Source organism: Gopherus flavomarginatus, chromosome 3 (genome assembly GCF_025201925.1).
Source record: "Gopherus flavomarginatus isolate rGopFla2 chromosome 3, rGopFla2.mat.asm, whole genome shotgun sequence".
Lineage (NCBI taxonomy): Eukaryota > Metazoa > Chordata > Testudines > Testudinidae > Gopherus > Gopherus flavomarginatus.
In genome coordinates this window covers 31,124,330-31,152,226 of record NC_066619.1, presented here as the reverse complement: position 1 = coordinate 31,152,226, position 27,897 = coordinate 31,124,330, and the positions used below count along the sequence as shown (strand labels likewise).

The 27,897-nt window shown below is 38.4% G+C and overlaps 1 protein-coding gene across 3 annotated transcripts in view; it reads left to right on the top strand.

Annotated features, from left to right (window-relative positions):
• Positions 1-25,135, top strand: part of PAIP1 (poly(A) binding protein interacting protein 1) — a 37,726-nt gene extending 12,591 nt beyond the window's left edge. The window contains exons 4-11 of one of the 3 annotated variants that reach the window (XM_050947039.1): positions 1,395-1,507; positions 7,644-7,767; positions 8,952-9,077; positions 14,972-15,078; positions 18,271-18,388; positions 18,556-18,610; positions 20,500-20,593; positions 24,659-25,135. In XM_050947039.1, the coding sequence (XP_050802996.1) occupies positions 1,395-1,507; positions 7,644-7,767; positions 8,952-9,077; positions 14,972-15,078; positions 18,271-18,388; positions 18,556-18,610; positions 20,500-20,593; positions 24,659-24,752 (831 nt within the window). In that variant the 3' untranslated portion in view covers positions 24,753-25,135. The remainder of the gene's footprint in view (positions 1-1,394; positions 1,508-7,643; positions 7,768-8,951; positions 9,078-14,971; positions 15,079-18,270; positions 18,389-18,555; positions 18,611-20,499; positions 20,594-24,658) is intronic. The other 2 variants (XM_050947040.1, XM_050947041.1) reach the window with 2 other exon arrangements.
• The last annotated feature ends 2,762 nt before the right edge of the window (positions 25,136-27,897 follow it).

The following is a 27,897-nucleotide window of genomic DNA, read 5'->3' as shown; positions in this document are numbered from 1 at the left end:
CTGGACTGTAATAATTAAAACAAATGTTATTTGTTTTGTACCACTTCCTTCCTTCAGTTTTAGGCATGTTGTCAGGAATTCATATGCTAATGTTTGCTAATCAGTGAACAGTCAGTTTGTTTTACTGAACAATAGCTTTTCCATTTAGCTTTCTCTTTTAGAAAGAGAAACAACCATCTATGTGAATTCATCACTGAAGGCTTAAAAGTAAAATGAACTAGCTACCTTTGTAGAGAACAATGTTATCAAATGCCCAGCACAGCACCTTTCTAGATTCTAGCAAACCAAGCCCTCCTAACAGTTCACATTTGTACCCAGTCCCATCTCTTCAGCATCTGACTGTTGATTGTAACTTCTAGCCATAATCCTCTTTCTGATCACCAGTGTCGTTTGTCCATTACCCTTTTTCACAGGCTTCTAGAGGGTTCTCTAAATTTTCATATTGCTTCCTAATAGAATAACAGAAATCTTGATGTCCTTCCCTTTTCACTTTTTAGAATAGACTTTCATTTACAGATAAAAATGTTTCTACTATTAAACACATCTTTTCAAATATTTTGCTCATTTAATTAGTGATATAAAAGTTCAAAAAATAGACCTCCCTTCCTCCCAAAATTAACTACTGGGTTGTTTTAGGAGAATGGGGAGAAAACAAAGGTTTTGCAACCTTGACTAGTTTTATAATGGTTATGATTCTGTGTTTCCTAGGTATTAAGTGCTTTGCCTATTGAGTGATACACAAGCATTTTTAGTTGAGTGTGTGTTCGGCTATTTTTATGTTGAGAGTATTCTTACGTGTTTCTGAACTTTTCATCTAAGTATTGATGTTGAGATAAACAATAAATTACAAATGGAGTGTAACTTTCAAATACAGTGGGCATTGAGATGTGAAGGGAAGGAGGAATTACAGAGACATAGAATCATAGGGTTAGAAGGGACCGCAAGGGTCATCTAATCTAACCCCCAGCCAAGATGCAGGATTTGTTGTATTTAATCCATCCAGAACAGGTGGCTATCCAGCCTCCTTTTGAAAACCTCCAGTGAAAGGGCTTCCACAACCTCCCTAGGCAGTCTATTCCATTGTCCTACTATTCTTACAGTGCCATCATGCTTGAGGGTGTTGGCATTTTTCCAAAGTCAGGACTTCAGGGTGTGGGAAAGCTTGTTTAATATTGAATTGCCATTAGACTCTGAGAAATCCCTTGCTGAAATTAAGCATGTTACAAATAACAGTTCTCTTTTTTTGCTTAGTCTGCTACTCAGTGATATAGTCAGCTTTTTAGAAATCCATTGGTGTTGATCAAGTGCTTTTACTGAAAGATATCTTGATTTCCTAATGAGCTAATTTTCATTTATTGTGAATAATAATTTATTTTCTGAATTTATTTTGAAAGGCCACATCTGTCCCCAATTTTTCCTACATGGGAGCACGGCTGTGTAATTATCTATCTCATCATCTAACCATTAATCCACAAAGTGGAAACTTCCGGCAATTGTTACTTCAGAGGTCAGTATCCACCTATATTTTTATGACGAGGAAAAACTAGTATGCTTAAAAATGACTTGTTTTCCTCTTTTTGTCTTTACCCCTGAACTTAGTTCAAAGGAGTCAAAATACATATTTAATATAAAGCAGAGTTTAGACTGAGATTTTAAATGAAAGCTACGTATTCAAGACCAAGGCCCTCATTTTTGATGAATTTGTGAATTAATAAATTACTAATAAAGCTGCCTGCAAACTAGTTCCTCCAAAAATCAGTGTGGTATCCCTCAGTCTTTTTCCAATTTTTCATAACTTCTAAAGTGTCCTGTATTTGTCTCTTGTTTGAAAAGGAAAATGTACTTTCTCAGTGTAGTAACTTGCACCTTCCCCTTGAAATTCAAGCGTGACATATCTCTGCAGTGTGTCTATATCATATTGCTCCTGAATTTCTCTTGCATGTCAATATGCTCTGCTTCTGCCACCAACAGTTCTTAAATTCCCTGAATTGTTTGTGTTTAAAACCATTTTTAGGATTTTGATATTTCACTTTTTTGTTCTCAAGTTTGTCTTCTGATTAGAAATACACACATGAGACTGAGATAGATTAGAAGTGCGGTATAAAAGAATAGGATTCTCTCTTCAGAGTTCTTTTGGCATGGCATTTTATTTTGAATCAAGAGTCCTGTTGAGGTAATCCTATTTTGAAAGGGCGGTATTCTGGGCCTCTAATTATTGGGACCACTTTTTATTAGTCTGTGTGGCAAAAGGCTTGACAGATTAGTGCTCTTGAAACGTATACTTAAATTTACAGTTTTTCTTCATAAGATTTAGTCTTTAAAAGAAATTTATTCTTCCTTTTCCCAAGGGTCCTTTCGGTCATTGACAGAGCTGTAAAGATTTGTTCTTTCCTCTTAAATCTTTCTTATACTCTCCTGAAATCAGTAGATTTCTAGCCTCAATGCTGATTATCATGTATTTAGCTATCATCACATCAGTGAATCAGGAGAAATCTGCTGCTGGGCAATAAGAGGCACTAATTCTTTTCCCCTCTTAAGAGTCTGAATTTCTAACCCTTTGATCTCCCAGGAAAGATACTACACATTGAATAGATGTTTTTTCTTTTAAATAACTTTTGACTACTGTGGATTTCTAGGAACTCTCCAAAGGATCTACTCTGTTTCATGATTAATAAAATATTTTATTGGAGCAGGGTCTTACCATGTTGTTGAATATTTATTTCCTTCTTTCCCTGAATATGTGAGCATCATAATTCTAGATTATTAATATTATTTATTATCTGAGTATAATATTTAAGTATAAAACTTGTATTTACAAATCAGTATTGTCAATCATGGAAAGTCCTCTGTGACCTCTGGTAAATTGTCCCAATAGTTAATTACCTTCACTGTTAAAAACTTACACCTTACATTTTTACTTTTTGTTTTGCTAGTTGTCAATAACTTCTTGTCAGATAAAATACTGATTAGAATAAAGTTATTTCCCTGCTGGAAAGGCAAGGTTGACCACAACTCTGTGAAACTAAGTATATTGCACAAATTATTTGAAATAGAGATGGAAAGTTCAGTTGCTATTTAAAGCAAATTATTTTCTCAGAGAACAAATTAAGGGCTTGTTCAACCTCCCTTCTAGTTCTTCTGTTCATTTGTTTGCTTCTGTTTTATTTTGTAACAAATGAAATTGGGGATAACTCTTGGTTACACTCATATGAGTTAATGGTTTTCGAAATGCTACACAATATTTATTTAATATATTTATTACAGTTACACGGCTAGCTCTGTCCCCTTTTGGGGTTGGGTCTCTTGTGCTTTCCTGTCTCAGGGTGCAATCTCATGATTCTTCTACTCTTAGTCCAAATTTTCAAGTTGTTGTTAGAACTCAAGTTCCATGGCTTTGTGTGTGGAATACAGTTTTTGAAATGATGGTGTCAAGCTTTCTGAAGATGCTCACAGACATGAGTGCCAACCTTAGGGCAGATTGCCACAAACCAAGGCACAAGCCTCAAACTGGTTGTATGTTTTGTAAGACTGTCAAGCGATTAAAAAAAATAATTGTAATTAATTGCATTGTTAAACAATAATAGAATATAATTTATTTAAATATTTTCAGATGTTCTACATTTTCAAATATATTTAAATTACAACACATATAAAGTGTACAGTGCTCGCTTTATATTTCTATTACAAATATTTTCACTGTAAAAACATTAAAAGAAATAGTATTTTTCAGTTCACCTCATACAAGTACTGTAGTGCAATCTCTTTATTGTGAAAGTGTAACTTACTAATGTAGATTTTTTAATTACATAACTGCAGTCAAAGCAAAACAATAGAGCCTACGAGTACACTCAATCCTACTTATTATTCAGCCAATTGCTCAGAAAAGTTTGTTTACAATTTGCAAGACATAATGCTGCCTGCTTTTTGTTTACAATCTCATGTGAAATTGAGAACAGGTGTTCACATGGCACTGTTGTAGCCAGTGTCACAAGATATTTATGTACCAGATATACTAAAGATTCATATGTCCCTTCATGCTTCAACCACCATTCCAGAGGACATGCGTCCATGCTGATGATGGGTTCTGCTTGATGACAGTCCAAAGGAGAGCGGACCGACACATGTTCATTTTCTCTCATCTGAGTCAGATGCCACCAGCAGAAGGTTGATTTTCTTTTTTGGTGGTTTGGATTCTGTATTTCCTCATCGGAGTGTTGCTTTTTTTAAAGACATCTGAAAGCATGCTCCATACCTCATCCCTCTCAGATTTTGGTTAGCACTAAAGATTCTTAAAGCTTGGGACGAGTGCCGTAGCTGTTTTTAGAAATCTCGCATTCATACCTTCTTTGCATTTTGTCAAATCTGCTGTGAAAGTGTTCTTAAACGTGCTGGGTCATCCTTTGAGATTGCTATAACATGAAATATATGCAGAATGCAGGTAAAACAGAACAGGAAACATATAGTTCTCCCCCCAAGGAGTTGAGTCACAAATTTAATTTACACATTTAATTTTTTTAATGAGCATTAGCAGCATGGAAGCATGTCCTCTGGAATGGTGGCTGAAGCATGAAAGGGCATACGTGCCATCTATGCTAAACATTTGTAAAAACCTTGCAACTCCAGCTACAAAAGTGCCATGTGAATGCCTCTTCTCACTTTTTGGTGCCATTGTAAATAAGAAGCAGGCAACAGTATCTCCCATAAATGTGAACAAACTTGCTGATCCTAGCAATTGGCTTAACAAGAAGTAGGACTAAGTAGACTTGTAGACTCTAAAGTTTTACTTTGTTTGTTTTTTTTGTTTTTGAGTGCAGTTATGTATCAAAAAATCTACATTTGTAAGTTACTTTCACTATAAAGAGATTGCACTACAGTACTTGTATGAAGTGAATTGAAAAATACTATTTTATCATTTTACAGTGAGAATATTTGTAATAAGAATAATTTAAAGTACTGTACACTTTGTTTTGTAATTTAAATCCAATATATTTGAAAATATAGAGAAATTTCAATGTGTATTCTATTGTTTAACAGTGCAATTAATCACGATTAATTTTTTTGTTAATTGCATAAGTTAGCTGCAATTAATCTGCAGCCATAATGTTTTTGTATTAGAGTTCTCCAATCAAGTAACAAATGTGAACTTGACAAGCACTATAACAGACAGTCCCCTGGGGCACTCCAGTTTATCTTGTCTCCCATGCAAGCCTGCCTTTGTAATAGACGATCCCTTCCACCAAAGTCACGATGATATTCTGGTTACTCCAAATCCTAAAGGGCCGGTCACTTTCCAGAGGTCAGTTATGCCTTAGATCTCTCACCAAAGACAATGCTTGTAGCCAATTCTGTAATAAACTAACTAAAGATCTATTAATTAGGAAAAAGAAATGTTGTTTACAAGGGTTAAAGCAGATAACCATAAACACACACGAATTACAGTCTTACGTTCCAAAAATGTGATAGTAGCTGCTATATATGCAAGCACTAGAAGCCTTTTAGGGCTAACCAAACTAAGTGACTTGGGGATCCCTGGCTTATGCTTAGAACTGTTGCCCTCTTCCAATTCCAAGCAGCATAGTGATGAGATTTCTCCTTAACATGGATTTGTATTCCCATTCAGTCTTCTGTGGGATGAGGGCTTGTGCACCTACAATCATAAAATCGTAGGACTGGAAGGGACCTCAAGAGGTCATCTAGTCCAGTCCCCTGTTGTCCTAATAGGTGTGAGGGAAGCAATCAACGAAATATTTTGTCCACTGATGTTCCATAATGGTTTGTCTGGTGTCTATGGGCCTTCTTTTGTTGGGGGAGGAGATGTGTCTCTTGCGGTAAACTAGTACATCGCACTTGATAATGCTTCTCTCCTGGCTGTGGGGTTTACAATCTTAGCAAACTTTTTATAGTTGCAGAGCAAACACTTACATATCACCTGATAATGCGGATAATATTAGTAAGATTAATACATGCAGCATCATACAAGCATTTCATAAAGTCTAAATACATTCTTAAAACTCTAATATCTATTTTAACAATAGTAACACACAGGTGAGCCAGATTGGTTTCCAGCAATGCATTTGTCTGTGTTCAGTGAGGCTTAGGGGCCTTGGCATGAGCTGGCACCTCATCTGCCAGCATCACAGATAGCACTTTGGAAGAAAAGCTATAGAAGCTTACGCTTGAAAGAAGCAGGGAGAATAAGACTTGCCCAAGACCAATATAGCAAATCCGCTTCAGTATTTCAGATTAAAAGTTTATGGTTCCCAGTCCCCAAATCAATCAGTTAAACCACAATCATGCTCAGCTCTCTAGAACTGTGCTTAGAGACACAAATGTGTTTCAGGAAAATTTGCCTTGTTAGTCCATCTAGAAAACACTAGTTAAGGTTGCTCATGTGGTTTTCTTATCAATGTTGACACTGAAAATCCAGGAAATAACATTAATATTTATGCCAACCTTAACTTGCATGTTCTTCTATCCAAACATAATCCTAAATCAACCATACTCCTCAGTTCACAGCCAAGTCCCTTTTCCGTTCCATCAAATTATCACTGACAGTGTTTGATAATGGAAAGGATTGGTCCATGAGATTCTCTGTTGCTGTGTACTGGTATGCACATTTCCAAAGACCTTGTTTGGTACGGGTACTTAGAGTTCTATACAAAACTACCTCTATTCCCTTTCATCTTTTGTTCTGTATTTCCATTCAACTTTAGTTCGCCATCACCTTTTGATTTACAATTAAACTATACATATCAATCATTTTATAACTGATGGGCTAAGGTTATATGTGTGATACACGTTTATAAGTGGTGTAAAATAGTCTGTGGTGTTGCACACGAAGCCACTAACAGGAGGATATGAGAAACTATGATTTAAAGTATCCCTATTCAACTTCTTACTGTGTGTAAGTTGCATCTTCTTGGACCAACTTAACAATATTTAACTTGTATAGAGACAATGTAGGGAAATAATATATAAAAGGCAGAGTGTTTTCTAGTCCTGAAAGAATGGAAGCAGACAGCAGAATGGAACAGAATACATTAACTTTTTAAAATTATATCACTGAGATATCAGAGGGGTAGCCGTGTTTGTTGCTCGTTACAGATCCAGACTAAGAGTCCTGTGGCACCTTATAGACAACAGACATATTGGAGCATAAGCTTCTATGGGTGAATACCCACTTCAGCATGTATCTGACAAAGTGGGTATTCACCCACAAAAGCTTATGTTCCAGTACTTCTGTTGTCTATAAGGTGCCACAGGACTCTCTTAGTCTGGATCTGTAAAGAGCAACAAACACGGCTACCCCTCTGATATCTCAGTGATATAATTTTAAAAAAATAATGTATTCTGTTCCATTCTGCTGTCTGCTTCCATTCTTTCAGGACTAGAAAACACTTTGCCTTTTTTTTTTTTTTTTAAATCATACAACTTTAGTTAATATAAAAGAAAAAAATTCATTTTGTCTGTATGAAGTTTATACATTCCTTCATGAATTAGTCCCTTTTTTATTGATGTCCTGTATTCAATGTCCTTGAGAGATTTTCTATCCAGTTTAGTAGTTCACAGCATTTTAACTGTTTAACATGCTATCTCTTATGAACACTAGAATTTCTAGCGGTAACAATAGTTTGATTCTGAAGATGTTTTTGTAGGTGTCGAACGGAGTATGAAAACAGAGATCAAGCAGCAAAAGGTGATGAGGCTACTCGAAAAAGATTTCATACTTTTGTGCTGTTCTTAGCTGAACTTTATCTTAACCTGGAGGTAAGAAAAGTTCTGTATCATGGCCCTTTTTTATTACTCATTAAAAATTTCTTTTTTTAAAAAACACATTAAAATAGAAGATCAAATTATATTAATCTTTTATGTCATTGAACCTTTAACCATCTAGGAACTTCAAAACTGATTCATTATCATCAGAGTCTCAGAAAACAACACAAGAACAAGCCGTTTTAGACACTAAAAATGCTTCTACTAAATTATAAGAGCAGCTTTCTTAAAGTCAGTATTTGATGTGGATGCTGTCTGTCTGTCTTAAGCTAGGGCAGACCAGTCAACATGAGGTGTCTCCTCTCTTTGTTTTGAAATGAGAGTTTTGCCTGGTGAAACCACCACAATATATATTACTGTACTCAAATCCAAGAACCAGCTGATAGGGGAAGTTCCTTCCTAACTCTTATCAGTTAGAACTTGGCTTATGCCTTGAAGCATGCCAGTTCATTTTCCATATATAAAATCTTACCATGGTGAGTTTCACAGGTAAATGTGTGATGAGATTTTTAGAAAGTATATATTTCCTTTCACTGGCTTTTAAATTTGGTGCATGTTTCAATTTAATTGAATGTTCCAATAAGTTAAGTATGTGCTTTGCCGTTTTGGGGAACCTAATCACAAAAGAAATGTATGTATTGCACATTAATTTGTTTATAACTAGACCTCAAACAAGCCATTTGCTGATGGCAGTTTGACTTTTCCCAGGTGACAGCCATCAGCTCTTGCAGAATCTAACCTTTATTTTAAAAAACAGTTTCTAGAACTTCTGATTACAAAGAGAACTTTCCAAATGTGAGCTGGAGGGGAGACAGGGTGCACAATGGTATAGTAGAAAGGGTTTTTATTCTCAAGAGCTTGGGATGACCTTTGTCACTCATGAATGAGGAAGTCACACAAGCATTTGTGTAGGTCCTCCCAAACAAGTGCTAATACAGTCGTTATGCAATACTATCCAGTAAGTATGCTGTATGTCAAATTTTATAGAAAAGCTACTTTAGATTTTATTTATTTTTATTCGGAGTTTAATAAAAACTTTTTCATATTCGTCCACCAGTCAAGTCCAACTATCATATCGACCTGTACAGAATTGAAGAGGGGAAACCTTTATAGCAAACTTTAGAAATAATTTGAATCTATATTTTAAGTGTTCAGACATGGTTTTTGGTCATTTGTAGATTAAGGGAACGAAAGGACAAGTAATGCGAGCAGAGATTCTGCAGACTGGCCTTCGGGAATTACTGAACGCGCTTTTTTCTAATCCTGTGGACAACAATTTGATTTGTGCAGTAAAGTTACTGAAGGTAGGAAGAGTTCAGTATTCAGTGTTTTCTTACAATATACTTTTAAAAGAAACTGCTACTTTTTGTAAACTTAAATGTTCATGAAATGTTGCAGGTTTTGTCATAATATAACCAGATTGCCCTGCTGTATGAAAGTAAGTACTTGACCAACACTGCCTTCTTATATGAAAATATAAGTTCTCTGAGATCGATTAACACCAAGTTATATTAAAGAAAATTGCTAGTTCATTATTATTGCTTTCATATTTTCATGTTAAAATAGCTCCTTAAAGTGATTGCTATATTTTTTGATAGTTCTCTCTGAGATAACGAGAGAAAACATTGACTGCAAGGAATGCAATATGGCAGTTGCTATAGTTTCTGCTGGTAAACTGCAGATTATCTATAATACAATTTTTTATGTGTAGCCATAACAAATGCAGATATGTTGGTGTTTCAAAACATTTGAAAAGCATTTGCTCCTTTGCACACAGAACTCTTCTTGGGTTCTGGAAAACTTACTCAGGGCTTGTTTACATGAACAGCGCTGCTGCAGCACAGCTGCACCACTTAGTGAAGACATTGCTTACTCCTTTCTCCCATCCATGCGGGTATCCCGAGAGGCAGTAGCTATGTCGAAGGGAGAAGCCCTCCTGTCAGTTTAGTGCTGTCTGCAGTGGGGGTTAGGTTGGTATAACTTCATTGCTTAGGGGGGTGGATTTTTTCTGAGTGATGTAGCTATACTGACATAAGTTGATAGTGTAGACCAGGTTTTTAACCCATGGATCGGGACCCAACATTGGGTCTCCAGAATGTTTCAAAAGGTTGCATGGCAGCTCCTGTCCCAAAGGGATGGCTGGGCTTGTCTACCTATTACAGGCACTGCAACCTGTGGGGTCCCAGAACCCCTCAGGTTTGGCCTAGTTATCATGACGACGGAAGTCTGGGTATGCCAAATTTGAGTGGCACTGCAACCCAATGAGCCTGGTCACAACTCCACTCACACAAATTTGGTCCAGTCAAGGAGGCAGGGCCAAACTGGAGTGGTGTTGCAATGCCGGAGCAGAGTGCCAAGCCCAGCCAGCAGCACAGCACAAGAGCTGCAGGAGTAATCGCTGTTGGGTGAGTGCAGAGCAGGATTCAGCTGAAACCACCCTAGGGCCTCTACCACCACATTGCGTTTCTGAAATTTTATTGAGGGCTTGGTTAGGGGAGGCTGTGCCTCACCAAACAGCCAGGCTTGGGCCAGCTCCTGCCCCCATCCCAACCCTCCTGATTCTCGCCCCCTGATGGTGCCCCTGGGACTCCTGCCCCATCCAGCCTCCCCCTGTTCCCTGATAGCCCCAACAGAACCCCTGCCTCATCCACACACACCCCCACTCCCTGTCCCCTGACCACCCCCAGAACCCATTCTCCTGAGTGCCCCTCACCACCCGATCACTTTCCTGACTGCCCCCAGGATCCTGCTACCATTCAACCCCCCTGCTGCCTGGCCTCTGACTGCCCTGACCCCTACCCACACCCCCGCCCCTGACACCACCCCCTCCCAAACTCCCCTGCCCTCTATCCAACCCCCCCCGCTCTGTGCCCCCTTAGCATGCTACCTGAAGCATGGTGGCTGGTGGCGCCACAGCCACTCTGCCCAGAGCACCAGGACAGGCAGCAGTCAGCCCCTCCACCGCGCAGCACAGAGCACTGGGTCAGGCCATGGCTCTGCAACTGCACTGCCTGGTAGGAGCTCACAGCCCTGCCACCCAGAGCATTGCACTGGTGGCACAGTGAGCTGAGGCTGCAGGGGAGGGGGAACAGCACGGAGGGGCTGGGGCTAGCCTCCCAGGCCAAAAGTTCAGGGGCCGGGTAGGAGGGTCCCGCAGGCTGGATGTGGCCCTTGGACCGTAGTTTGCCAACCTCTGATTTAGTGCTTCATGACAGGACATGAACATTTACAAATGGGTCCTGAGCCCAAAAAGGTTGAGAACCGCTGCTGTAGACAAAGTCTCAAAGTTAGCCTCACAGTTAAATACAAGATTAAACAGATTGTTTAGCATAAGTAGTTAACACATTTGAAGGGAATATTCAAGGTAGAATGGCCCATTCATACCCCCTTCAGTCCTGGGGAGGAAGAAAGCAGCTGGGTGGTTGGTAATGGGTTATCGATTGTTGTAATAAGCCATAAATCCAGTGTCTCTATTCAGTCCATGATTTTTGGTGTCTAGCAAAGTTATGAATTTAAGCTCCTACCTGTCATCCTCTTCAAAGGAGACCTACAACCCACAACACTTTCAAAAGATGAGACTAGGAGCTTACATTCAAAACTTTACTATACACTAAAATCATGAACTAAATAGAAACACTGGATTTATGGCTTATTACAACAATCTATAGCCTGCTAACACTCTCTCCCCCTGCCCAGTTGCTGTTTCTCCCTCCTGCTTCCCTTCCTACCCTATGTCTGGAGGGGTGTTAGCAGGCCACTTCGCCTTGAATGGTCCTTTTTAAAAATGTCTTAAGTACTTATGCTAAATCTGTTCCATCTTGTATTTGGCTATGACTACTGATCTATACTACAGAGTTAATTAGATGTAAGGCAGCTTATTTTGACCTAACTCTGTAAGCGCCTATACTGAAATGTAGCTCCCTCCCATGTAACTTGCCCACTACACCAACTTAACTCCACCTTTACGAGAGGCATAGTGCTTATGTCAATGTAGTTAGGTCGATGCAGCGTCAGTGTAGACACTCTAAGCAGACAGAAGAGAGCTCTCCCATTGGCTTAATAACACCACCTCCATGAGAAGCCCTCTCCTGCCAAGATAGCACTGGATTTTTCCCACCCCTGGGCAACATAGTTATGCCAAAATAAGGTGTGTAGTGTAGACCTTGCGTAAGTTTCCCAAACATGAAGAGCTCTTTGTAAGCTCAAAAGCTTGTCTCTCTAATCAACAGAAGTTGGTCCAATAAAATATATTCTCACCCACCTGTCTATCTCTCATATCCTGAGACTGACATGGCTACAACAACACTGCATAGAACAGTTGGAAGTTTTGGCAGATAAGTAAAGGAGCAATTAGTTGGGGGGTGGTTGTGTTTTTTTGGTTGGTTGGTTGTTTTAAAATGTAAAATTCATTTGCATTGTTTGAGTCTGCACATAACTTCTGCAATTCATTGAGAATCTAAGTAGTTCATCTTTAACTATTGCAATTTAAGAAAAATTCACTTTTCTCTTGGGATGATGTCTAGTTACAGCAATGGTTGTAACATCACAAGTATAATTGGTGTTGGAGAACAGGAGATCATGATGTTGTTCTGAGAACTGCTTCTATGATATCATCTAGGGTTTTTACAGCTAGAAATAAGCCAAAAACAGCCTCTACTTCACATACATATCCAAATTTGAATTTTATTTAAGTTTAGGTTTCTGAAATCATATTTAAGCATTTAATTAAGCAGCCTGATATTCACAAGTGCTGGGCTCCCTATGGCTTATTTATGAGCTGACTGGGTGCTGCAGATGCTCAGCGCTCTGAAAAGTCATTTTCTTTAGGTACTAAATCTAGGCTTTTAAATCTTCATTTAAATGTCCAAGCTTGGAATTTCTTAAAATATCTACATTAGAACTAATATAAATTAAAAATGTGGAGCTCTTTTATGAAGGTTTGTTTATGTCTGCAGCATCAAGATTTGGGGGCGGAGTTGAGCTTATTTTCAAAAAGTAAGTGAGGGAGTATAGGCAAGTCTTATATAGGCAAGCTACATAAGACTTATATAGCTTCTTTTTGCATTTCACACTTCATTGTGTCTTTCAAACAGCATTTAATCTGTTTTACATAGATTTGTGGTTGAATATTTACTACACCTGATGAAAGATCCTGAGTAGTTTATGAAGTCTGTGTAGAAATATATGAATGGCCTTTTCCATTAAGGTAATACAAATAACTCTCTGGCTTCCAGTAACCATGGATATCTGCCCTCAGTTACAAGTTAAAACTACTAATCAAATATTTGATTGTAGTTGGCTTAACAAAATACAGTAGACTTGATATTTTTTTTGTTTGTTTTTTGAAGTCATCAGGACAAACATGCATTTCAAAATCATTCATCTAAAACGGTGGTACCAGCAGAATCGTTCTATATTAAAAGAAATGTTGCTATCTTTTGTTAATTGGGTATTATATGGGATTTAACTTGGCAACAATTAAGTGGCATTTTCTAACTACAGAAAATATAGCACTGTAACTTTAAAAATATTTTACTTTGTATATAGTAACTATAATCTCAAAGGATCCCAAAACAGTTTAACAATATATAGCACCAGTGAAATATAGCAACTCTGAGACTGTAGGTCATCAACCAGCTAGTGTGCAGTACACAATAGTGGAGGCAGGGGAAATTTTGACAAGGACTACAGGCAAATCCTGGCTCTTCTGAGGCCTTGGCTACACTGGCGCTTTACAGCGCTGCAACTTTCTCGCTCAGGGGTGTGAAAAAAAACACCCCCCGAGCGCTGCAAGATACAGCGCTGTAAAGCGCCAGTGTAAACAGTGCCGCAGCGCTGGGAGCGCGGCTCCCAGGGCTGCAAGCTAATCCCCATGAGGAGGTGGAGTACTTGCAGCACTGAGAGCTCTCTGCCAGCACTGGCGCTGTGACCACACTTGCACTTCAAAGCGCTGCTGCGGCAGCTCTCCCGCGGCAGCGCTTTGAAGTTTTGAGTGTAACCATAGCTTGAGAGTGCCAAGATATTGTTAATCCCTGCACAGAGCAGTCAAGATGGCCTTGATATTTTTTTTTATGCTGTCAACAGTAAGGTGCATTGTACTCAATTTAGATTCCCGAGAGTGAAGAAGGGCCAGATCAATCTGGTTGGAATTGAAGTCTGTTTGTTTAGTCTAGCTTTATACATGATAGACCAACATTAGCAATTGCCATAAAATGCATCAATCAGAAGTTCTATAGGAAAAAATAGATGTATTACATTTTAGTAATAAGGGTTGAAATCTTTCAGGGATAGAATTTCAAATGAGTCAAAAGTCAAAATTTCAGGTAAGGGCTAATCATACTGCTTTCTTCTGTCATATCTGTAGCCATATTGGTCTTTTGTGATTCATGGAAGTTCTAACCTTGCATACAAACTGTGTTCTTTTTCTCTTTAATTTCAGATATTGTGAAAAAGCCTTTTGTTTTTTAAATATGGAATTTGGGAATTTAGTACCAGTTTGTTTAGCTTTTTGTTATAAATCTAAATATTACATTTATTGCAGAATTTAATTTTGAGATAACATTGAAGTTTATCTTTCTCATGGTATTTTGGCCTAATTGCAAGGCCTATGAGGTAATGCCTACACTAAGTACTTTAGGAAGAGCTCCTTATTTCCCAGTGATATGTGGGTTTTTGGGCAAACCCAGTGATATATCCCTCTTTTGAAGGGAAATAATTATCATAAAAATAGTAAAATAGAAAAGTCCTTGTTACTTGAAAAATACCTTCAGGTTGTGTGCACACGTTTAAAGAGTGAACCTTATGTGAATGCTTTAAAGCCTTGTGAGTTTATTGAAGAGTTATTTTCAAATTGTGGTTAGTTGTAAAGTCCTGAAGATAACATAAATGGCAATAGGGCTGTTCATTCAACTTCTAAGCAGCATTAACGAGTGGAAACTTCCAGAAACCAAAGGCCAGCTGTTTGATGAACTGCCAACTCAATTTAATGAGAATTCATCAACTTATACGGTCTGTAATGTTATGAAATCAAAGACCTCTAGAAAATCAAGGTTAGCTTTTCCTTTAGGGTAGTCAAAGAATGCGTCTACGCTTGTCACAGAATTCCATGAACTGTAACTTTGCTTTTTAAGATTTTATGTAGTGTACTTACATGCTTTTTGTATTAATAAAATATGCTTTTTTTCTTTCTTTTCTTTAGTTGACCGGGTCAGTTTTGGAAGATGCATGGAAAGAAAAAGGAAAGACTGATATGGATGAAATGGTTCAGAGAATTGAAAATGTTGTCCTGGATGCGAACTGCAGCAGGTGCGGGAAAAAAAATTAGTTGATCATTAATTCTTCACTGCTTTCCCTTACTCATGTGTGGGGTTTTCCTACTTCTTCTTCAGAGCTGTATGTGAATTTGAATACAGTAGAAATAGTAAGTATGTCAATGTGCAGAATGCATTCTTTTCAGAGTTATAGTAACCTTAATGGTCTTTGTTCTTATGGGGCATGAGGTAATATACTTTATGCCAGAACATTCCCATACAAACAATCCTGTTTCTAAAGAATTAGGAAATTTTGTACATGTATAAATCAGATATTTTAAGCAATTAATAAAGATTTTAAGCTTAGGTGTTAAAATACCTTCTCAGTGCTATACTTCTATAGTGGACATTTATAATTATTGCACTTGTTGAAGAAACTTTGTCAGTTAAGGTATTTCTTGATTTTGTTCACAATTTACCACCTTGCAAACTTATATACCATATACAATGGTTACTATAGAATACCATGAATATTGTATATTTTACTGCTAATATAGCTCTTCATTATATTCATTAATTTGAACCAACAACACTTTCAAAATGAAGTGCTGTGCAGAAGAGTTAAGATTAGTTTTCTAAGATGACATGTTGGATGCTATAACTATAAGTGGCAAAACTGTTCCTGCTAGAGTATCTTGCATAGAACATGTTGATTAAAGACATTGTGAGGGAGGTTGACTTCACTAATATGAGGGTTTATTGACTTTATTCAGTGTCACTGATCATCCCCCAATGATTATTCTGCCTCCACAGTACACTCTCTGTCTCTTATGGATATGATTAGAGGTTGGAGAAACAATGGAGGAGTGGCTAGGTAAATGTCACTGTACTGCTTTCAGCTTCTGGACTCCTACACAGAAATCTGGGCAGGAGTTTATTCCATCCTTCTGAGTCCTTCCAAGGCTGCTGTTACACAGCCATATTGGGATCCAGACAATTACAGCAGGTCTCCTGTCAGAGGGAGGAAGGCCAGTAGATCAGTAGTTGTCCCTGCAGGAGTCTTGTTGCTCCTCAGTAGCATCTGTGGCAGGTATTACACCTGAGAGCTTCTGGCTTTGCATGGAAGGAGATTGATTTTTATGGATCCCCAAGATCACTGGGAATGGGAGGACCTACAGCCTCCAAAAGCCATGGTAACCAAAGCCTCTCACCAGAGGAAAAAGTCAAAGATAAATTCAGATAAGTGAATATTGTTGAGTTTTCATCCCCCCCTCAGCTTTCTTATGCAGGCTTTTCAGTGGGAGGGGTAATAATTAGTGAAATTGTCATCTTGATATAAAATCACAGATGGCAATGCTGACATAAAAAAGAATGTTACAGACTCTACTTGATTCAGTCTTGCTGCAGGTTTGATATTTTACTGGACATGGAAGAACTGTCTATTTTCAATTATCTTTTTAACTATGAGGGGAAAAATCAAATCCCTGAGCTTGTGCCTTCTGTAGATCTAGTTGAGAGAAAGTATTATAAAATCATCTCCCTGCATCCAGACCCTGATGGGGAAAGAGAATTTATCCAAAATAAATCGTGGAACAAAACAAATCTGAAAGATTTATTGTCTTCAAAGTGTAACTTTATAAAGAAAACCATGTCCTCCAATTACCCAGTACTGTGACCTCCTGAACATAATTGGATTGTTTTGTTCTTGTTGCACCAACTTTAGCCACTTTACAGAAATAAAAAGCCTTTGTAGTATCTTGGATTTTGCTTACCGTTAACACTCAACTTTAAATAATTTGAGAGTTGTTACTTTTCATGATTTTATCATGCTATATGCTTATCAATAATTTTATTTTTTTTAGAACAAGTGAGCTTGGAAATCTGACATTTTTAATTTTTTTTCTGTCTTTGCACACATTTCATTGCCATTGATTGATTAAACTACAATATCTTCCTTCACAAAAATAGGTAAGGGAAAAAATGGACTATAAGCAATACTTTCAGCTAGAAGTCCAAAATGATGATGATCGAGTTAAACAACTAAAGTTTTTTGGGAAAGATTCCTCAAACCTAGACAGTCATACAGTAGACATCTGGGAAATCTTCATCTTACTCATAAGAGGTGTAATGGGAACATGATGATGATGATGACTGTTCTTGTATTGTCTTACAATATATTTCTATAACACCTCTGGTGTTTAGGGCGGTGACAAAGCTCCTCTACTCCTGTGTGTTTCTGGCAAGTCTTTAAATGGTTCCCTAGCTGTGCCCCAGGTTTTCCAGGTTGGCTTCCACAGCTCTTCACCATGTTGTTTTCAGGCGGCCTCGTTTTCGCTTGCCTTCAGGTGTCCATCTTATTGCTACTCTGGTCATGGAATCAGTTTCCATTCGAAGCACATGACCAATCAGTCTCCAGCGCCTCCTGGCAGTGATTGGTGCTCAGATCCTCTTGGCTGCACTATGTCAATAGATCTTGATTTTGAGATTATTCTGAGCCAAAAGATATGGAGGATTTTTCTGAGGCAGATTGTATGGAATGAAGACAGTTTGGACATGTCATACTTTCCCATTCCCCAAGCACACTACAGCCAATAATTTTATAAATAGTTGCTTATAAATGTAATAGTTTTTTGTTGTTTGTTTCGTATTGCACTGATTCTAAGTGGATGTGTTAGCTAAAATAGGGCGAGAACTTGCCATTTGTAATTGTATTGTGCAACACATAAGCGAGTAAAGATGTAAAACATTATTTGAATGTATTAATATTATGTATACTGTTTAGTCATACATAAGTGGAAGATGTAATATCCTGGGGGGCTATATTTAACATTTCAATGTGATTCTCTTGCATACGTGTTTCCCGTAATTGATTACGTTATACAATCAGAATTACTTCACTACATCCATGGTAAGAAACTAGCTCACATATGTGTTCATTCAAAATCAATTGTGGTGGCAAAATAGCTGGATTTCCTAAAACCATTTTACTGTAGATTTGTTTAGTAACTACTAGGGTTTTGATATCTTACTGGTTTAACAACTGTTTCTCTTCCCCCTACCTTTATCTATAAATATGTGTGAAGCATGCTCTTTAAATTATTTTAAGGGGCTTTGACTTAAATAGTAGCATATGCAGTGTTAGAGGCGTTGGATTGTAAAGAATCTTGGGGTTTTTTTTGTTTTTTTTTTTTTCACATTTTAATACAAAGTACTTAACCAGTCCTTGGTGCTTTTTGTCTATTTGCAGAGATGTAAAACAGATGCTACTGAAACTAGTAGAACTACGCTCAAGTAACTGGGGTAGAGTTCATGTAACCTCAACATATAGGGAAGCAACACCTGAAAATGACCCCAACTATTTTATGGTATGAATATACTCGGAAACTTCAAATGTTCAAGTTGATGTATATTCATAAAGAAATGCACAGAAATTTTGTTAACCTTGATAGATGTTCTGGAAGTAGTAAAGGCAAAGTGATTATCCTGTTTATATTAAATATGTGTATAATTTACTGTGTCATTTCAATTTTAGAATGAACCAACATTTTACACCTCTGAGGGTGTTCCTTTCACTGCAGCAGACCCAGGTATGTCTCCAGCTTAGTATAGCTATATTTTTCTTAGGAAAATGACTGTTTAGGAGGCCCTGTCCAAATAGGCACGAAGTATAAACGATTTTTAAATAATGGAAATTAATGCAGATTCAATGACAAGTAGTGTGAAGATGATAACACAAACAAGTGATTTGATTCCTTCCAGTGTGCCCACAGATGGGGACCCGAGAAAAAGCAAAGCTCTTCTTACATCACTCCCTCTCTAAGGGGGGATAGCTGGCTCATCCTGCTTTGTTGTTTTCCTGTTTTCTAGCTAATGGAGAAGGAATAAAGACATCTTGTATTTTATGTGCACTCCTTATTCTTCTCTCCTGTGACATGATCTGTTATCATTTGGGAGAATTTTACCCTGAAAAGAGCTGAACTAGGTCAAAAGAGCCCATTAGGCTTGGGCAGACATGACTTTGGCTCATATCTCTTTCAGAGACTATCTGGGGGTGGGGGAGGGTGCTATAGATTGTAGTAATAAGCCATAAATCCAGTGTCTGTTTAGTCCATGGTTTTTAGAGTCTGGTGCTACAAACCAGGACACACCAACTCAAAGCAGCACCAGACCCTGCCAGAACAATAAATGCAAAACCTGCAGACATATCACTACTGCTGCAATGATTAACACCCTCCATAACACCCCTTTCTTGATCCATGAGACACACATGCCTATCACATGTGGTCTACTGCACTAAATGCCCCAATAGCCACTATTTGGGTGAAACCAGACAGTCATTATGCTCTTGAATGAACTCTCACAAGAAAATGAAAAGACAAAAAACACCCTATCACCTGTGCGTGAACACTTTTTTTTTTTTTTTTTTTCAACAAAGGGATCACTATTTCAATCCTCCTCATCAAAGGAAACTTGCAGAACACTTACAAAAGACGAGCTTAAATTCATAACTTTTCTAGACATTTTAAAAATCATGGACTGTATAGAGAGACTGGATTTATGGTTTATTGCAACAATCTATAACCCACTAACAACCCCTCAGTTGCTTTCCCCCCTCCCTTCCTTTCCTCCCTATTACTAGAGGGGTGCTAATGGGCCACTTCATCTTGAATGGTCCCTTGAAATATGTGTCAGCTATGCTAAACAAATCTGTTCCATCTTGTATTTAGCTATGGCATTCTGAGTATATTTCCCGGGCCTGAAGAAGAGCTCTGTGTAAGCTCGAAAACATATCCATCTCATCAACAGAAGTTGGTCCAGTGAAAGATACTACCTCATCCACCTTGTTATAGCTGTGAAGGTCCCAGGATATTAATGACAACACTGCATGCAACATTGAAATTAGAAAGGAAGATCACTTCCCTGCGTTACACATATCTCATTGTTTATAGAGTCTAATAAAAAGGCCATGTTTATACTGCATCATTGGGTGCTGGACAGTGGCATAGCCAGGAGGGAAGAAGGGGAACGGGGGGAAAAAAAAGGAGCCACCCGCTGCGGTGCTTTTATTGAAGGGGCAGTGCTCTGGGTCTTTGGTGGCACCTCAGCGACGTGACCTTCACTTGCTCCGCAGGTCTTCGGTGGCATTTCGGCAATGAAGCTTCAGTGCCACCGAAGACGCCTGAAGCGAGTGAAGGTCCCATTGCCGAAGACCCGGAATGCCGCCCCATCAGTAAAAGTGCCGCAGCGGGTGGCACCTTTTTTATTTTTTCCCCATTCCCGAGTGAGTAAAATTAAAGCACCACTTGTGCTCGGTGGGGGAGCAGCTGCTCCTCCATTTCCCCCCCCTTGCTACGCTACTGGTGCTGGACTAATCTTACTCTATTTTAAATTATTTTCTAATTTTGCAAGACCTCTGAGAAACAATCATATGTTAAAAGTAGACTATGTATAAACTTAAATTTTTTTTCTTTTGTAGATTATCAAGAGAAATATCAAGAGTTGCTTGACAGAGAGGATTTCTTTCCAGATTATGAGGAAAATGGAACAGACTTATCAGGGGCTGGAGATCCGTATGTTTTGTTTTAGTCTACTTTTGCTCAAAAATATCTATATGTTGCATTTCAGTTTTTTTGTTTAAATTTTTATTGATTTTTTTTTTTTTCATAAAGAAGCACAATGAAAAGTTCAAAAAGGTACATGCCTTACAGCTTGGATATGTTTCCAAAAATCACATGCTTCGTGGGATCTCTAAAAGATTTATGTAATTTGTCAAAGCCGCAAGACCAGACAATACTACATAGACATAACATGTTTGGGTTGGAGTAACAGTAATAAAATAGGAGAAGACATGCATGAATAGGGAGGAGAGAGAAAGATGAGGTGAGGAGAGGTAGATGGAATGGAGGTCTGGCATTGTTTCAGCCATCCAAGAACTAATTTTACAAAAAATAGAAGAGTATAGTCTTATGCCCAGAATAGAGCGTTGCAGTTTTGAGAGCACAGGTGCTACACAAAATACAAAGCATTGTATTGAGGGTTATGGTAATAAACAGTGGGGAGTGCTAAACATCTGAGTTGTGGAAATAAATACTGATTTCCCAGCAGTGTAACCTTGGCTGCATTGTGCAAACTACATATAATTAAACACTAAAAACTATAGAACATTAATGTTCCAAAGTGAACCACTCAAAAGTTATGAAATGCCATAATTAGTTTCCTGTGCAACCTTATTTGGTCTCCTTCTATGTCTGCATTATGATCGTCTTTAATTACATCACCCCAGGTTGTTTTTTCCTCACAGAACCACTGCCTCATTCAGTGCACAGGCTGAACAACATGAACTGAATTAGCTACCATTCAGTATTTCATTTTATCCTCATAGCCGCATGCCTTATTAACTGCATACTGTTCAAATTATGCTCTGCATACAGAATTACCAACTTCCTCATTGACTTTTATACAGTGCTTATGACTATAATATCTGAATGCTTCACAAAGATATGTCTTCACATCACTCCTGTGAGTTGTATTGGTATTATCCCCGTTTTAGAGATGGAGAACTGAGGCATAGAAAGACTAAGATCAGAAGTGTCCACTAACTTTTGGGTGCCTAGTATGAGATGCCTAGGCCTGATTTCTCCCTCTTTCTCCCCCCTTTTCTGTCCCCACCCACCCCGCAGCCTGAGTATTTAGCATGATATAGTACTTCACTTGTTCAGAGCACAGCTCCCGTTGACTTCAGTTTCAGCTTTGAGTTCTTGGCACTTCTACAAAACAAACCCCACAGTCTCTCAGGTCAGACACCCAGAAAATGAGGAACACACAGTTAGTGGCCATTTGTGAAAAATCTGGTTTAAGTGACTTGTCCTGCTTCACATAGGAACTCTGTAGTAGGGGCAGAGAGAGAATCTAATTCTCCAAGGTAGCATTCAAATGCCTTAATAGGGAGACAGACTATCCTTTGTCTTCCTGCAGTCCGTTGCCTCAGTCAGTACACACCTTTCAGCTTCTGCAATGAATGAGGTGAGAGACACCTTAAAGGCAGTAGCCCCCATCAGTAGACAACCTTGATTCAGTCCCAGAGCACAATCTACCCTGTACACTGAATGAGACAAGGGTCATGTGGAAAAAAGAGTATGTGATCATGTAATTATTAGGCTATCATAATAGAGACAAACAAGGCAACTGAATTAAGGTTGCAATCTTTCATATGTCAGCAAATTGGAGACCAGTTTGAGATGGACAAACTTCTATACACTTTTTTTTTTCTGAATAAGGTTGTTTAATTAGTATTTGTTTGGGGAAATGGTGGGTGTTTGAGAAAGATAATGTCAATGAATAATGGTCAAACTCCTCTTGTACTGTACTACAAGTTGGGCTGCAGTTCTGTATCACAGCTGGCTTTGGTTTCTGTAACACTTGGACACTAAATTCTGTGGTAAACTTCAGGTAAATTTTAAAAATAGAAGCTTTTTATTGAATTTAACCTGAAAAGGAATAATCAGTGCAATATCCCTTGAATTTATTTTAACCCTGAATTTCACGGTATCACTACACTTTGGGTTTTCTACAAATGTTAATGACAGTGCATAACTACACTGTTGCTGGGGGCTTTTTCCACTCATGAGATAACAGTTGTGGCTTTTGGGAACACAGGGATGTGTGGGAGTAGGGTTTGGTTATTAGTCTCCGTGCTTCCTTTCTAGAAAAAAGGGATACATCCCAGTACTTAACAGCAACCAGCCACTCCACTGCCCTCACAGCAGTAACCACTACTGAATGAAACTGATAGACATGGACACTTGCTGGAAGTTTTTATTACAATGAGAAGCAGTGAAATAATTAAGACTTGACTCTGTCATCAGGTTTCAGGGCTTCACCCACTGATTTCAATGATTTTCACCTGTCTCAAATACATTGTTGCAGACTCTGCAGGCTTAGGGAGACAACATTGCATTCCTTTCAATTCAGTTTGCATTTTAAAGGATTTTTCACAACCCAAAAGGCTAGAAGTGACAGCTTAAACCAGGGATTGGCAACCTCTGGCACGCAGCTCTCCAGGGTAAGCACCCTGGCGGGCCAGGCCAGTTTATCTGCCAAGTCAGCAGGTTCAGCTGACCACTGCTCCCGCTGGCCGTAGTTCACTGTCCCAGCCCAATGGGGGCGGGAAGTGGGACGGGTGAGGGATGTGCTGGCCGTGGCTTCCCGCTGCCCCCATTGGCCTGGGACAGCGAACTGTGGCCAGTGGGAGCTGTAGTCGGCTGAACCTGCTGACGCAGCAAGTAAACTGGGCCGGCCCACCAGGGTGCTTACCCTGGTAAGACGCATGCCAGAGGTTGCCGACCCCTGGCTTAAACCCTGATTCTGCATTGAGAACTGCAATGGCAAATTGCTGGTGCTTCACTGAGGCCCACTGACCTCAGTGGGGCTCTAAGGGTATGTTTACATAGCAAAGAAAAACCTATGCCTGGCCTGTGCCACCCGATTCAGGCTCATGGGGCTTGGGCTGCGAGCTGTTCATTTCTGTATAGGCTTCCGGGCTCCGGCTGGAGCTTGGTCTCTAGGACCTGAAGGGTGGGAGAAACCTAGAGCTTGGTCTCCACCCCAAGCCTAGAAGTCTGCATAGCAATGAAATAGCCCTGCGGCCTGAGCCCTGTGAGCCCGTGTCGGCTGGCAGCAACCAGGCACAGGTTTTTCTTTGCTGTGTAGACATACCCTTAATGGGTGCATAGCTCCACCTGCATGGTTTGTGTTGCAGGACCAGGGTCTTAAATTATACTGAACAATTTTGCATTAGTAGTTGGTTTAAGTAGCAAATTTTTGAAGCTGTGGAATCTGAGTACACAGGACCTAATAATCCACTTTCTAGACTCCTAATGGGACAAATTAATTGGATACAGTATTTGAGCTGGGAAGTTGACAGAATGTGTCATTTTGTTATGCATATAGATCAGCAAGTATGCATTACTGAATTCATGCAGGAAAGTTGTTTTGGGTCATGAATATATCAATAATCATTCTGTATTTCAAAGGTTTTTGTCAAGCTTATTTATAAGAAAGCTATAAAACAAATAAAAATGGCTTATTGGGTGGTTACTTGTAAAATAAATACTAGTGTTGGAGTTGCACTGTTTAAATACTCAAAGGTCCTGAAATGACAAATATAAAGTTGTAATTTGGTCCAATGCAAAGGCCATTGGAGAATGCAGGCTTTTTTTTTTTTTTTTTTTTTAAGAGGCTTTATGCCAGAGCCTGTAACCATATGACTTTATGATGTGTCACCACTGAATCTCATAAACTGAACAGACATGTCAGATCTCCAAGGATATCCTAGATACGGCAGGAAATAGTTTGGTTATACAGTATGTGTCGCTCTCCACTTTGTTACCAAACATTGTCCCAACATGGCAGTGTATTGTCTGTGACCTTGACTTCTTTACCCTTAATTAGAGTTGTGGTATATTGACGATTATTTATGAAAATATGTTGTTTTTCTCCAAAGAATACCTTGCAATTTAATCTGTTTTCTGTTTCTCTGTATACTTTTTTTCTTAAAAGAAAACTGTACAAATATAGCGTATCAGTATAATTGTGTTTTTTTTTTTTTGTTTGTTTGTTTTTAATTTTTGTTGCAGGTACTTTGATGACATCGATGATGAGATGGATCCAGAAATTGAAGAAGCATATGAAAAATTCTGCTTAGAATCAGAACGTAAGAGAAAACAGTGAGATGTTATACACAATATTAGCTTAATAAAGCAGTTTAGGTATGATTAGTAAACAGAAAACCAAGAGAACTTGTCACATATATACCAAATTAAGGTTGTTGAGTTTCTCTGAGTATTAAAGTTATGCAATTTCCATTTTGTTAAACTGAATCTGCCAAAAATTGTAAACTTATGCCCTGTAACTTAAAATGTTGTGTATATATCATAGTTTATTTTATGTACAGTTAAATGAACAATGTTTTGGCTGCAATAAAATTGTTATGAAAAGTATCACATGGAAATAAAATTTTACTAACTTGGAACTGTCCCATTAAAATGCTAAATTTCTCTTGGAAGAAATGAAAACCTTGAGTTAAAAATAAATTGCTCACTTATTTTAGTATACACTAGGATTGCCTTACACCCTTTTTATCATACAGGAGTTTTCTGGTATTACATATTTTTAGGTTAGGAAACTCAACTACAGATGGGTAGATTTTTTTTATTTTTTTTAAATGTGTATCACAATCATGAAAAAAGCTAGTTGTTTTTTTCCCAATGTGTGTGGTGGTATTTGAGGTTCTTTTCTGGAATAAACATTTTTAATATGTGACATCATTAATACGCAAGCACTGCTTTGGAAGCCAGGTGCTTTAAGAACACTTGTCTATTTACAAGCAGAAGCTTCTGCTAAATATTTTGCATTCTTCTACAAGAAAACATTAATCTAACTAGGTTTTAGCCCAGGCTTTACAACGTGTGCAGCTTTGAATCTATGTATTCTTGAATGTGATTAACATGTCTACCCTTCTGAGAGAGCCCCAGGACACTCCTTAGTCCTCTAATTTATGCAATTTATTGTGTTCATTCCATAGTTTGGTTTGTATCAATTTTTACATTTCAGATGTATTAACAAATTCTAAAGTCAACTGCTGCTTGTCTCATCTAATTTTTGTAGTTTTTCTGAAATACCCAAAGACCATTCTTCTTATTGCCTATAATTCAGTTGTAGTGGTTCATGCTATTTGGTATTGGATAGATGAAGTAGAACCCATTACCAAACTCAAAATGCATATGCTTCCAACTTCCCAAGAAGTAAGTAAAAAACACATGTTGTAAATATGCATGTAAATAGTTCTGTTAATATTGTACTGTAATACATTTGGTACAATAATTTGTGCGTCAGCTAATACCGTTAGCATTGACTACATTTCTTGCTGTTTGTTTAGCATATTAGTTCAGAGTAAGTTTTGAAGAATAAAACTGAGCTTAGCTTTGTTTCCTTTGGAATATTTTCATTATGCTTTTCTTTTCCTAGTTTCAAAAAAAAAAAAATTTGATTAGAATTTTTTGTTTCCCCAGTTTAAGTGTCAGTGTACTCAGTGCTTAATACTGAATCAACTTAATATCTCGTATTCAAGCATTTAACAAATTATACTTCAAGAAGGCAGCAAATTAACATTTTTTTTATTACACAACTGCACTGAGAATTTTTTTCTGTAGTACAGATTTGAAAAGCAAATTCATAAAAGGACAATACATATATACAGATACAATGTTTGCATTTAAAAATGTCCATACACAATCTGGAATTTGCAGGTAAGAGTAAATTAATTAAATTTCCCTTATACATCTATTCTGGCCATTTTTAGGTAGAAGTACATCACCACAGAAATAATATAACTAGATCCATCAAAGCAGTTTTCTTGAAAAGAACATTTCATCCAAACCCAACTTGTTTTAACACCTCTTCCCCAATTATTTTTTTTAAATCAGGCCTTTATCATGGTCTCAGTTTGGGGCAAATTGCACCTGTATTTTTCCCCTAATGGTCCAGCAAGAGTATCCACTCTCAGGCTTCCTGTTTCCCAGGCTGTTGCCTCTCTTGGATGGAGATCTCGCTCGCTCGCTCACTCACTCACTCACTCACTCACTCACTTCTGACCAAGGTATTTCCAGGCTGAACAGTCCCCTGCCTTCACTGTGTTATTCCCAACTAAGCAGGCTTCTCTGTCCCGTCCCTGTCCCCCCCCCCCACCGCACCCCCCCAAAAAAAAAGTTTTTAGTCCGTTCTTTATACAGTTCAGGGGTCTTTGATCTGGAGTTTTCCAGGAAAAGGTAATCAGTAGACAATGGGTTTTTCTCAAGTCACAGTTTCAAAAGGATGGACTCAGAGCTAGATCATTGCATTCCAAACCCCAAGTATTTCCTAGGAAATCCACTTCAACACACATTGTCCTAAAAAGTCCTTTGACATTCCTGATTCTTTCCAGAGATTGCATTGGTCAGTCTCCGAGTGACGTTTAATACAATTCCACAGCAATGTGTACACAATTGCATTTTTAATACAGGGAACCCCAAACTTAATTCAGGTGTTTCTTATTTGTTATATCAATAAAAGTCTCTCACAAGAGGGTTTTAAAGTAGGTTTTAAACTGATTTTTGCTGTTTTCTCTTGCCTCTGTCCCCGCTTCTGGATGTAAGCAGGAGGCTTCCAAGCTGAAGACTTCACTGGTAGAAACCAGCAGGCAGCTGAGCAGTGTTCCAGTTGCTAGCCTAACTCCTAACAAGTCAGTCAAAATTCCTGTCTGCTTCTTTTTTAATAGGCCAGCTGGGGAGTGAGAACAAGGGGTAGCAGAGCCCCATCAATTAATTTTGGTGGAGAATTCAAAACCTACCTATTTTCTTCAGGGGTTGGAGGAAGCTATGCAATAGTGTTGCTTGGAAGACTGTGGTCCTAAAGAAACAATGAGTGGTGAAGGAAGGACTTTTATCTTGAGCTGCCTTCACTATGCTGTTGTTTTATCCAGAAACAGCAATGTTTTCTTGGTCCCTGGCTGCTTTTCCAGCATGTGACTGTACTGTAGGAGAAGAATCTGTTGCTGCCACTGCTACTAAAGAGTTGGCTCGAGAAAGCCACCCCAACCACAGTCACTGTTTCCCAAGAACTGCTGGTCAAGAGTCTTGAGCACCTGACATTGGCTGTTTTCTGGCTCTCTTCCCCACTCCTCAGGCTCTGTATATGTGCATGGCTTTTTCTCTTTCTCTAGCTTACACAATCAAATGCCTATTCTCCTGGTTTGGCTCTTCTATGGGTATGTCTACACTACGGGATTATACCAATTTTGCAGAAACCGGTTTTTTAAAACAGATTGTATAAAGTCGAG